The sequence below is a fragment of the Perissodus microlepis genome, chromosome 17, assembly GCF_051167445.1.
Source record: "Perissodus microlepis isolate ML-2025 ecotype Zambia chromosome 17, ASM5116744v1, whole genome shotgun sequence".
NCBI classification, from domain to species: domain Eukaryota; kingdom Metazoa; phylum Chordata; class Actinopteri; order Cichliformes; family Cichlidae; genus Perissodus; species Perissodus microlepis.
In genome coordinates, this window is record NC_140477.1 from 15,739,527 (window position 1) to 15,752,105 (window position 12,579).

General features: G+C 40.5%; 1 protein-coding gene across 13 annotated transcripts in view; it reads left to right on the forward strand.

The window, feature by feature from the left end:
• ppp1r12a (protein phosphatase 1, regulatory subunit 12A) overlaps positions 1–12,579 on the forward strand; it is a 62,670-nt gene that overhangs the window by 30,316 nt on the left and 19,775 nt on the right. For 9 of the 13 annotated variants that reach the window (XR_014797466.1, XM_084911154.1, XM_084911158.1 and 6 more), the window contains exons 3-9: positions 2,452–2,570; positions 9,483–9,642; positions 10,238–10,382; positions 10,453–10,527; positions 10,671–10,762; positions 11,107–11,264; positions 11,454–11,572. Coding sequence is in view for 12 of the 13 variants with exons in the window: in XM_084911154.1 (XP_084767280.1) it covers positions 2,452–2,570; positions 9,483–9,642; positions 10,238–10,382; positions 10,453–10,527; positions 10,671–10,762; positions 11,107–11,264; positions 11,454–11,572 (868 nt within the window). In the remaining variant the exon portion in view is untranslated. The remainder of the gene's footprint in view (positions 1–2,451; positions 2,571–9,482; positions 9,643–10,237; positions 10,383–10,452; positions 10,528–10,670; positions 10,763–11,106; positions 11,265–11,453; positions 11,573–12,579) is intronic. The other 4 variants (XM_084911150.1, XM_084911151.1, XM_084911156.1 and 1 more) reach the window with 2 other exon arrangements.

The window sequence follows — 12,579 nt, forward strand, 5'->3', positions numbered from 1 at the left end:
TTAGTTTGCATGATATACTTGTGCACATCCTCATCTCGTTACTGGAAACTGTGACAAGGTTTAATATGAGCATCAAATATTGTACCAGAGTGTATATGTGACAGACGTTAAGGAAACTCAAAATGGGTTCACTTAACGTTGCATGTGTGCCTTTCTGTTGTTATATCTGGCACTGTGTTGACTAATATTTGGCAGTCCTTTAAGCTGATGGAGAGTTTTCTTTATCTGAGCTGCACCTGCGGACAAAGGGTATCATTTGCTGTACAGATTCAGGGGTTTTCCTCACTCAGGGGTTGAATACACCCATAAGCACATTGCATGTCAGTTGTTTGACTGAGACCTCTAAAGTGAACCAGAAAATAAAATCATCTTTATTACAGTGATTGTAATTTATTTATGTTGTTGTTGTTGTTGTTGTTGTTGTTGTTGTTGTTGTTGTTGTTGTTGTGTTTTTTTTTTTTTTTTTTTGGCTCTGGTTAAAATCTCCTGGGGGGGTCATGAAAAAAACCTAACCCCCTTGAGACTCATTTGTAATTGGGCAATGGAAATAAAATTGATTGAACGACGTCATCCTAAATGACTGCCAGCTGGGGGGTTGTTGACCCATGATGCCATTTCATAAGGTGTGCCAGAATCAAAATGCCAAGAACCAATCATAGGATGTACAACAGTTCTCATCACATTTGGACAGCAGCGGCAGCCCATCTGATAACTTGCACATTGTTATGTGTATACATCTGTGATGTAATTAAATATGGAGAGATCAGGGTCACCTGCTGTATCTGGAATCAAGCTCTGAAGTTTCACTCAAGCATTTTCTTGCTCATAGTGTTTTTTCAACTGAGAAGACTGCTCATAGGGTAGAGATGTTATCATAGGATATTTAAACTAGCTAAAGGGGGCTGATGGAGCTCAGTCGTGCTCATTGTTCAGCTTATTGAGAGAGTGCTATGACCTGCTTTATTTGTGTTGCATTACAGGAACCTGGCTAAGAATGTATTCCTCACTGCTGGTGTTTTCCCAAAGTTTACAAACAGCCATCGGAGGAAAAACATCTTACATTAGCCATTTAACTGAACTGCCCAAATGGTCTTCTCAGTGCAGCAAAATCTGCATTCAGCTGGCCTGAACTTGACATCAGCACAGAAAACAAGAAGCTTTCTGTTGTCTCATTTTGAAGCAAAAGGTCAAGTGCCGATCCTCATACTGGTGACTAATGGAGACATCATGTCACGGAGAGAAACTCGACAACCTGATGTGGGCGGTGAGCTCTCAGTAGACCCATTTTAATCCCAGGATCTTCATTGACAACAACGGGAACTGCAAAGCAGGGCTGGATCTGTCCCTAGAAGTGACCACAGCCTTCTAATTGTAGGCTTGGTTCAAAAGCTCCAGACTGCAAAGCCAGGAAAACTAGTAAAGCCAACCTAAAATAGGCAGAATAGAAAGTGCAATCAAAAAGAGATAAAAACCTTGAAATGTAACTGTGTAGTAAGTCAGTAGTTGCTATTTCAGGGGGGTGGGAATTGGATTGTGCGTGTTTAAAGTCTAATGAGAAGGCCTTGAATTGTGCCACAGTTTTAATTTGAGGCAGCTGAACTCAAGATGTAGACTGGTTAACATATTTTGAGTGACTATTGAGAGTAGTATTTAAAATGTAACAAAGTAGACATGAATGCAGTGTTAAATTGTGTTCTTTATAGAAGGTTTCATGGCCCAAACCTTGATCTTCCTGGATAATCCTGGAGAAACATATCTGCTTGAAGCGTGTCCTTTGAGATGATACTAGAGCTCAGAGATGCTGCTTATGTTGGGAGAAAGAAGAGGGAGGCGTACGGCCCAAAGAACACAGTCCCATCAGTGAAAAATGATGGTGGCAGTATTATACTGTGGGGATGCTTCAGTGCATCTCCAACTGAGAATCTTGTCTTGGTGTCTTCCAGCAGATCCGTTGCTCCTGGTGAAGAACTGCCTTCTCAGAATGGAAATGCTTCGTCATCATTGACCAGTTATTTTGCAGATTTAATTGTTACTACACATGGACCGGGGTTTTGCCACTCCTCGCCATCACTACTTTCTTAGCTTCTTAGGTGTGGTATGTTCAGTGTTTACATAGCCGGAAGAGGACCCAATGCAGTTTAAACACACCATGATGTGAAGGTCATGACTGTCTAAACTGGAGACACAGGTTGTGGTGTAGCTATTGGCTAATGTTGGCACAGAACCAAGAAAAACATTGCACATGTCTCATTTTGAACCGTTTACTCATTTGTTCAAGGAGGGCACTTTTGCCTTTAGCCTATTTTCAAACCCTTGAGAGCTAAAGTTGACCGCAACCTTTAATACAGCTGAAACTTGCAGTTTAAAGATTGCTCTGACAAATATTCTGTTGCCACTAGTTTAACTCTTTTTGTGGTGTTTTTGTTTGTTTTGTGATGTTTTGTTTTGTAGGTATCTCATCAGCCAGGGTGCCAGTGTAGGAGTTGTAAACAGTGAGGGCGAGACGCCTCTGGACATTGCCGAAGAGGAGGCAATGGAGGAGCTCCTGCAGAATGAGATCAACCGGCAAGGTACAGTATTACAGTAATGTTGAACTTTGCTCTCCTAGTTTGTAGTAATATTATTTATGCAGAAGTGAACCCTTTTATATAGGTTTACAATAAGTCCTTTTGTTTTCAGTCTACAGTAGCTCTAATCTTACTATCCCACACCCCACGTAAATAAAACAAAAGCAAACAACCAAAACTGGATAATCTGCTTTTAGTGTCTCTTGGCAAATATTAATTATCTGGCACAGAGCTATAGAGATTAATTTAGCCCTTAGCAGGCCACTTGTTAAGGCCTGAACAACTCTGTAGTCAATCTTTTGGGTTAGAGGACAAGGCTTTGCACCTCCTTTCACCACTGTTTTTAAGCAAAGTCAACATATGGTTTGTTAATAATAATGTCCATCAAAATTTGTGGCAGACTTTACACAGATGAGTTTTGTCTCCAGGTAAAAACTCCACCAGAATACCTGCACCTCCAGTCTCCAGCCATGACAAATAAATCAGCCAACAGCTTGTAGTGTTTCCGCGATTGCAGTGATTGATGGTGCAGCGCAGGACCCAAATGTGAAAGAAAGAGAGAAATGGAGACAGATGGGTGTTGAGCTTTTGGTTGCTGAAGTTTAGTGTCTGCACTCTGTAAGTGCCTCATAGTTGAGCACTGTTGTTTGTTCCAACTTATTCATGTGACATGCTGAAGGTAACATAGCAGCCAGGGGCCCCATTTGTATTCATGCATGTATGAGTATGTTTTCAAATAGGATCTGAATTCTCACTGGGTGTCAGTCGCCCGCTGTTTTCCACTTGCCTGTTTGACTGAAAAACTTACATAATATAGAATTGTGATCCACTTGTGTTATGAGCACTCGTGATGATTCAAAAGCAAAACGTCAGGTGTTACTATTTTTGGTCAGGGCGCTCTTGATGAAAGGCCCTTCCCTGTGGTGAGGGGCCATGCACAGACGTGCTAACTGGCTTGAGGCCAGAGGGGGTGCTCCTCGGCTTCACTAATGAAGCCTGGCTAGCTTGCTGTTCTCTTAGGTACACATCGTGGTTAAGGTGCATAAATATTATGTATTTTTATATTTTACTAAAGGTGGTGCTTGATCCAACTTAGAAAGGACTAACCTTTAAAGTTATTAAAGGAAGGTTTAGCATACATGTTAATAATACTGGTGAGCGTATTCTCAAGAAAATGTCTCAAATGAATCTGCCTATATACACCCTTCTTGATCCAGGGACTCAACTCATGCATGCTGTGGAGTAAATGTTTAGTCTTGGAGGACGTATGTAGTCTTGGACCACTTTAGTTAATAGTTTGCACTGAGGTTCAAAGTTGAAACCTTACACAGGTAGTCAAATTGTGCAAGTGCGTAGAATTGCACAAATTTCAGGTGTTAAGTTGCCCCTCTAACAGTCTGTTGAGGATAAAAGGCTTTCTGAGCTGTCAATCTCTGTTCTCTTTAATTCAGGATTCAAATATTTGAGAGCTTGTGGCATCCAGTGATAATTGAACCTAGAGCACTGTTTGCGCCATATTATGTAATGTCAGGGGAGTTTGCACCCACCCAGTCCTCAGGTGTCTTGGCCAGTGGCTGCTGTCAGTTTCGATTTGCCCGATGGATGATGGATGCATTGCCTGGTTCATCCTCGCACTGCTTCCCCCACAATCATCAGTCTTTTTTTTTTTTTTTTTTTTTTTTTTTAAACCAGATTACTGAATACATTTTCAATATGTGGATATTATGAATTTAATTATAAACACGGTCTTGCATAAAGTGCTTGCAAGATTAAAACTCAGCTGCAAAGTGAATTTGCAAAGCTGAAGGCAGCTGCAGACAATCCACAGCTCAGCCCTTTATGCTAGAGGTAGGGCGGGCAGCATTATGCAACCAGCTGTTGTGTAACGCTTCTGTATGTTTGTAATGTGATTTTTTTTTTTTTTCCTCGCAAAGAGATGCCAGTCATGAGGTTAAACTTGTTAGCGATTGACCGTAGTTTCGCCTTTACAGGGACAACCCTTCCATGCTCTCCTTGACCCTGATTGGGCCAATGATTTACGTGCGCTGCCATCTTCCTTGTGTTCTCCATCAGCCACAGCAAGCAAGCTGCTGCCTGTCCTTGTAATGGACTGAAAGTGGACAGCCTCACAATTGATTGAAGGTCCTGTTAGCATAAGAAGAGAGGAATGTGGATTTAGCTGGCAGCAGCTTTTCTTCAGATGAAAATGTAGCCTGATTTCTTTTGACTTGTCTTTACATTTACTTGTTGGGATTTTGGTTGCTTCGGTGTGGGCTTCTGTAAAGTTTTCTTTTTGGGTTCACCACACAAACTCTTGGTCAAGTGGTAACGGGGCAAAGTGGGACACGATGCCTTTTTTGGTGTAGTGGACTTTCTCTTTATCTTCTTTTTGCTCAGGTAGAAGATGTGCTGTTCCCTTGTAAAAACTCAAAGTTGAACTGCTGCCAACTCTTCCACTCGCCTCTTGTTCTGTAGTCCTACTTGGCCATTTTACTCCCTGCTTTTTATAGACACAGTGCCGGCTCCTTCCCTGGAGATTATGGGCGGTTGCTCCGCCTGACCTGTCCCAATTCCCAAGATTAACACAGTGGTTTTTGGACCTTTTTTTTTTTTTTTTTTTTTTCTTTTCAGAAGGAATAAAAGTTTTTTTTTTTGTTTTTGTTTTTTTAATCACTAATTAATAACTCCTGTTTTCTTCGTTTTCCATAAATAAGTCATACTTAATCAACTTGATTGAACTCCCCTGGTAGGCCATAGGACCACCAGCAGTTCCCAAGCCTCAGTTGGTTCACCTCTTCATTGACCAAACCAACCTAGTGAGGTTTAGATTTGTTCCAAACACTGGAAAAAGCAAAGTCTGATTAATGTTACCTTCTTGGTTCAGGACACTTCCAGGTAGATATTACCCGTGACAGCATTTTATTAGAACTGTCAGGTCAGCGAAGCACACAACGACAGTGAGTCAACAGGCCCAGTCTTTGTCCCAAAGCTGCTCTCTTTGACATAAAACTTTGAAATCCACTTTCTCCCTGTTTGGTTTCACTTTATTAGAATTTACCTTACTAATCCTCTCAATGTGCAACATAATTATCTGTGCCATGGTGGTTTTCTGTGGTACATTTAAGATTACTGAAAAAGATACGGACAGATTTGCATGCACATTTTAGCTGCATCTACAAGGTAAGAAATCCACAATGGCTTTGTGGCCAAAGATCATAGAAAGTTACTGACATTAAGTTAGGCCAGAAAGAAAAACACTGACAATGTAGAGTGAGCAGATCCCGTGATAAACTTTGCGGTGAGAGATTGAAGGGACTATCAATGAGAGTGCACGATACTGGTGATTGACACTAGAGATGGACCGATCCGATATTACATATCAGTATCGGTCCGATACTGACGTAAATTACTGGATCGGATATCGGAGAAAAAGAAAAAAATGTAATCCGATCCATTAAATGTCAAAAAAGCACCTCGCAAAACTTGCGACATGGCGTAACTCGGCTCATAACCGTAGCACATCGCAGCAGTGCGGGTCACGTGATAGAGCGGCTGTGTGTATTTGTAGCCTCGCTAGCAATCCGGCATTTCATCTCCGAGGAAGTTATCCCAGAGAGAAGTAAAGCAAGTGTGTAAGTTCATCTCTGAATGTTTGTAAAGCATTCCAGCGTTAAGCTTAACAACCGATATATGGAGTGACCGCCTCTCTCTCTCCCTCTTCTGCTGCTACTTCAATCATGAAACTGATTAATGATCAGCTGATCGGCTTTTCTGTCACGAGTCCGTCTCTCTTGTTTTTCTTTTATTGCTCACTTCGCGCCAGAAAGAGGAAACCAGCGGCTGAACAACAGCAGCACGTTTAAGCTTGATAAGCTGTTGTTAGAATTTATTTAATATTACTTTCTACACCAGGATCTTTTTCTACGTAGCTGATGGCTGGTAACTGTGCAGGGGCGGATCTAGCAAAGTTTAGCCAGGGGGGCCGATAGGGCATGAACAGGGAGAAGGGGGCACAAAGACATACTTTTCTTTCCTATTCTCATTTAAAATGTCGAGCTCTTAATAAATAATTATCCGAATCTTACACCCAAAGTTTTAATCTGATGTAAAATGTATAGAAGTCCATTACTGTATATAGTAACTATTAAGTCTAATATACCCTGGTAAGCTATAGTACTTTTTCCTTTGGGAAGATACCATCTGTGCAGTCTGCAATTTTGTTGAAGAAAGATGTTGAATCTATTTGATTATTCTTGAAAAAAAACTGATTTCTGTGTTTTGTTTTGTTTTTTTTTTCTTTTCTCTACACTGCATCAAATTATAGTTGATTACGTCAATTAAGCATCATGAGGTGGAGGGTGGGAGGTGGTTCCCTATTTTATTTTATTTTATTTCATTTTTTTTGCTGGGAGTTTTAGAACCCCATTAGTTAGGTTGCTTAATATTTCTGCTAAGTACTCTTTAAAATACCAGAATAGGGAGGATGGAGCAGGTTTAAGTTTATTAGATTGATCAGTTTTGCTGAACTATGAAATATTTTGAGTGCAGTGTATTTTTTGCATACAGGTATAACAGAATAGCTTTAGTGTTTGTTTTTTTTAATTTGAGTATGAACTTATACAAAAAGCAGCAAGATATTAAAAAAACGTTTTATTGATTAAAAAATACACTATATCGGATTCATATCGGTATCGGCAGATATCCAAATTTATGATATCGGTATCGGACATAAAAAAGTGGTATCGTGCCATCTCTAATTGACACATCACAGATTAGGAAACACATTAGAGTGTAACCTAGACAACCGGGGCCTTAAATGTCCACCAGCGACCAGCCATCGTTTTCAAAGCGATGCAGGATGAGCAACTTGCTCAATGTGTCATTAACCACTTGGATTTTTGGAATAATTCTTTCCCAGGTGCAAGATTTATTGGGCATTTTGTCTTATACCTTTACAAAATCTTAGGAAATTAAAATGCAAAAAAATCTTGCTCATAATAATCCAGATGTGGGAGGGTTGTTAGAACTTAAATTCTGCAGAATGTGATTTACATTAAGTCTTTGTCAGTATGGTAAAATTTGTCAACACATTAGGCACGAGGAGATATTTGTGCATATATGTAGTCTGAGCCTCTGATGTCGACATAAATGAGTCAGTTGCCTTTCCAAAGTGTGTGTTTGCAACAAATATTATAATCCAAAGACCCCACATGTTGTAATTATTGAAAATATGAAATTTATACTAAAAATAGTTTTTATTGTTCTCAATGTTCCTGTTTTTGTTTCATTTTTATTAGCGTGAAACGAGCAGTTGTACTCAGGGAAACTACATTAAACCACTAACAATGAGCTTTAAATATCTCGGAGATTCACGTCCTGCATTGTGTAAAGTAAATATTCAGCCTTAGGCTTGGAAACACGCAGTCTTGGACCTTGTTTCAGCTTGTGTCGAGTGTGGGTTAATTTCTTTTCTTTTTTTCCTTTTTTTTTTTTTTTTTTTTTCCCCCTATGATATTTAATACTCATTGACCCATTATCAGAAACCTGAAAGAGTGGAAACCAATTCACTGTGTCTGTGTCTGGCGAACTTTGTTTAGGAAACAAATGTCCTTCTCATGCTCCTCTCCAGCTAGCTGAAGCTAAACCTCTGGGTAAACGTAGACTTTTCCTCTGACTGCCCTTTCCTCATGGCAGATTTGCAGACACAGATGTCCTTTCATTGCTTTAAAAAGCTTGAGGTCTTAAATCATTCTACGCTGTCAGGAAATGAGTGGTGATGTTTCCCTGGGTGCAGAACAAAAACCTAGAAGACCAGCTGAAGTTTTGGCTTCTGCCCCAGACCCTTTTTTTGGATCATTGTTTACACAGTTCATTGTAGTTATCTCTCTCAGATCGTGCAGCAGAGCATTTCAGACAGTCTTGCGCTCCAACCAGGTGTCATCAAGACAGTACAGGCGTGTCAATACAGGCTGCTCTGCATGCAGCATATAGCTTCAACATATTGAGCCACTTACCGGCTGGAGTGTTCGCAGCCGCCGTTGTATTGTTACATTGACAGATTATTGGCACAAAGCTGTTCCCTAGAGCAGATGAAATGGCTGACACCAGAGCATGGCAGAACCATGTTGTGTCTAGTTTCCTCCATAGAAAGTTTCTAACAATGAAATGCAACAGTGCCTGGCTTGATAAAAGTGCAGTTTGAAAATGCCTAAAAATTCATCTCATTCATCAGAGCTGAAATATTTTGTTTTGTCTTGGCTGTAATCTAGAGCAGTGCTGGCAAACTTGGTGAAAAGTTCATTCAGGCCAGGCCATTCAGATATTACATTAGGTCCTCAAAAGGACAAACCAATACAAGAGATTTAAGTGTCTGCATAGGTACATTTGTTTCTATATTGTTCTAAAATGTTTTCAATATAAAAGCAACCAGGCGGACTTCACACCTTAACTTTTTCAGCTGATATCTGTCACTTATGTTCATCAGTTAGAGTAGGCTAATCTGAGAAATGTGAAAGCTGCACCTTTGCTACACAGCTGTGGTCCCTTTGACGCACAGTATTTGCTATTGTGAATTACACTGGCTACATTATCCCTATTAAGGGGCGCGGAATTGAACAAATATTCAACATTTGCATTCTGCGCAGCTTGCGAGAGAGACAGCTGCTATTACTAATGGTCCCCCCCCCCCCCCCCCCCGGCCCCCAAAACAGAATATGAATAGGTCACTAATGCAACCTGTTCCAAACATTTGCATACCTTACTCTGGATGTAAACAAGTAGAAGTCATAAATATCTTGATCTAATTGGGTCTTGTTCTCTCTCTAGGTTCATTGCTGCAGCGGGCAGCTTGTTCCTAAGTAGCAAGTAATCCCTGGGTGTCTGTCTGTACACTATCATGCTTCTCCATTTCTCCAGGGGTTGATATCGAGGCAGCCCGGAAAGAGGAGGAGCGCATCATGCTGAGGGATGCCCGGCAGTGGCTCAACAGCGGTCAGATCCAAGACGTGCGGCATACGAAATCTGGAGGAACGGCGCTCCATGTAGCCGCCGCGAAGGGATACGTCGAGGTTTTAAAGTAAGCAGTAGCCCTCAGAGACAGTAAAACAGTTGGAGCACACTTTGGTACATAAAGTGTCTCCTGTATGTTACTTTATTTGAACACTATTTATAGTAAAGACGGTGGTGATGCCTAGCCTCATCGGTAATACCAGACATATCTCGGTCTCTGCATCTTGTCATCTTGCCTCGTTCTGACATCGTCACTGTGGGTTGTTAATACAGTTGCACTGCTCAAGGATAGAAACCGCAACGGCCTGTCCATCTGGTCTGGGAAGCCAGCCAGCACACTCTGCTGCCATAGATAGCTCTAAGATCTCTGATGTTTAGCACAACTACCGTACACGGGACAGAGATCCAAATGTTTTCCCCATCATGGCAGATTTATTGGCTGAAATATTTGCTAGCCTCACCGAGCTTTGCTAAGGGATGACTAAAATTTTCAGATTACGTCTCTGTTTTTTCGGGGAATCTGTATCTCATAAAAGTGACCTGGGGTTACAATACTGACGTACATCAGAGCTCGAAGCCTAGCAACACTTTGAAAAATCAGTTTACAGAATAAAATCCGTCATTCACTCCGCACATTCACCCTCCCTGTGTCTTCCTTGTAGGCTTTTAATCCAAGCAGGGTATGATGTAAATATTAAGGACTATGATGGCTGGACTCCTCTACATGCAGCAGCACACTGGGGCAAAGAGGAGGCCTGTAGGATACTGGTTGAGAATCTATGTGACATGGACATCATGAATAAAATGGTGAGGAACTAGAACTAGAAGCAGTCATTAGGTTAAGTGCAGTCTTTAACTCTTACGTGTTTCCCTTCAGGGTCAGACTGCTTTTGATGTAGCAGATGAAGATGTTCTGGGATACTTAGAAGAACTACAGAAGAAACAAAATCTGGTGAGTCACTTTGGCATCTGAACAAAATTCTTGAAAGATTCCAAGAAACCTTCTCATGACGGGAAAACATGTCTTAATTTTTATAGTATAATTTCATTTCCTGTGCTGGACTCATGAGTGTCTTGTTATCATCTTAATTCCAGCTGAGAAGTGAGAAGAAAGATGTTAAGAAATCTCCTCTGATTGAAACAACCACCACTGGGGACAACAATCAATCACTGAAGCCAATCAAGAGGTAACTTTCTAGTGAGAAGTAATGAATGGAAATGGTTAACTGAATCAAAAAAGCTAAAGTATGGCGATATCTTTAGGAGAACAATCTCACTTTGTCAAGTCTTGTTCTCTCTAAAGTTTTTTTGTTTTTTGTTTTTTTTCTTGCTTTCATGTATGAGAGTAGCGTCTTATTCTTCCTGCAATTGGCCAGAAAGTCAAACTGTCTAAAGCAGGGGGTGAAGGAAAATGTCTTCAGTTTACCAAACTCAAAACTCTAAACATCTAGTTCACGTTGCTTATCTGTGAGCCCTACTCTCTACTGATGCTGCAGTACTATACTAACAGTGTTACATTTGTGTTTTTTAGCAAAGAAACGCTGCTTCTGGAGCCCGAGAAGAGCGCTCCTCGCATCGAGACCTTAGAGCCAGAGAAAGTGGACGAAGAAGAGGAGGGTAAGAAGGATGAATCAAGCTGCTCTAGTGAAGAAGAGGAGGAAGAAGATTCAGAATCAGAGACTGAAGCAGGTACTGTATGATTTTTATGTTAGACTTGTGGTGTTTTGGCTCAAATCTTGAGCCAAAACTTTAATTATGAACCACCAATTTTATTCTGTAATTTCTGGGCCTTTTATACTTATTCTGCATGTTGGTCAAGAAACCATATTGTGACTATTCTCACCTGCTTTTTTTTTTTTTTTTTTTTTGGAACCTCAGCAGAAAAGAGCAAGCCCTCAGCAGCAGTGAGCAACAGCACAACACCAACCAGCGTCACGGTGTCTTCTCCAACTAGCCCAACTAACCAGGTGACGACCCCCACTTCACCAGTTAAAAAGGTACGACCGGGGAACTCTTTGCTGTCCTGCCCTGTCTGGAGAAAGGGGATGGGGATTACTTGTTCTCCCTTTGCAACAAAAACCTGATTTTGCAGTCAGGTGTTTACATATACAGTTCTACAGTTTAAATTAATGAGTAATATAAATTAAAAAATAGCTCTGTCTGGCTTGAATGAGAACATAAATGTAAGTAGCTTTTAACAAACATGGCAACAGGATAGGGACGGTTGAAAAATTCTGCAGTATAGTTGTAGGTTGTTCTAAAGGTTGGAGGAAAGTGTACAGACTAATGCATTTGGGTGGTAAAAGTAAAACTAGGCCTTGAATTACAGTCATGTTCCACTTTTGAAGCTGCTGCCCTCTGCTGGCAGAATAATGCCAAGCATTTTTTTCCTAAAGTGAACCCTCTGAGTTTCCCCAAGGGCAGGTTTTCCTCTTTGATTCAATGGGGAAATATTGAACGCATTTAAAATATTGTGAATTGTAATATTTGGTATTTACAAAAATATGTAATGTAATCATAAACTTTATTTATGTTTTTTTTGTCATTAGTGCTTCACAGAAGCATGTTCTTTGTTCTAGGTTAAAAAAAAAATAGAACAGAAAAGCAGAAGTTGTAAAAACACAAGCAAGCAAACGATAAGGAAGCAAGATCGAAGTGTGAAACAAACATGTTGCACATGTAGGGGACGTTCTTAAAATTTAAATTTGAGGCACCCAAGTCATATGTGATGCCACCTCCAAACCTGACTTTAGCCCTTGAATGAACCTTAAAAAAAAAAAGGAGGTTGTCTCACCACCAGACACCAATCTAGAGCCTTTTTGGTTTCTTTTTTCTGCTTCTTCTCTTGAGATAAACTTCTTGTTCCTGTCCTTATTTGAAGCCTGATTCTCACTCAAACCACAATGTCCTCTGTCTAATAAGTTAGCAAAGTCCAAATTCCAGTGTTTGCATCTGTCACTTATTTTGAGAACATTAATGTCAGTGAGCATTGTGTGGTGTGACT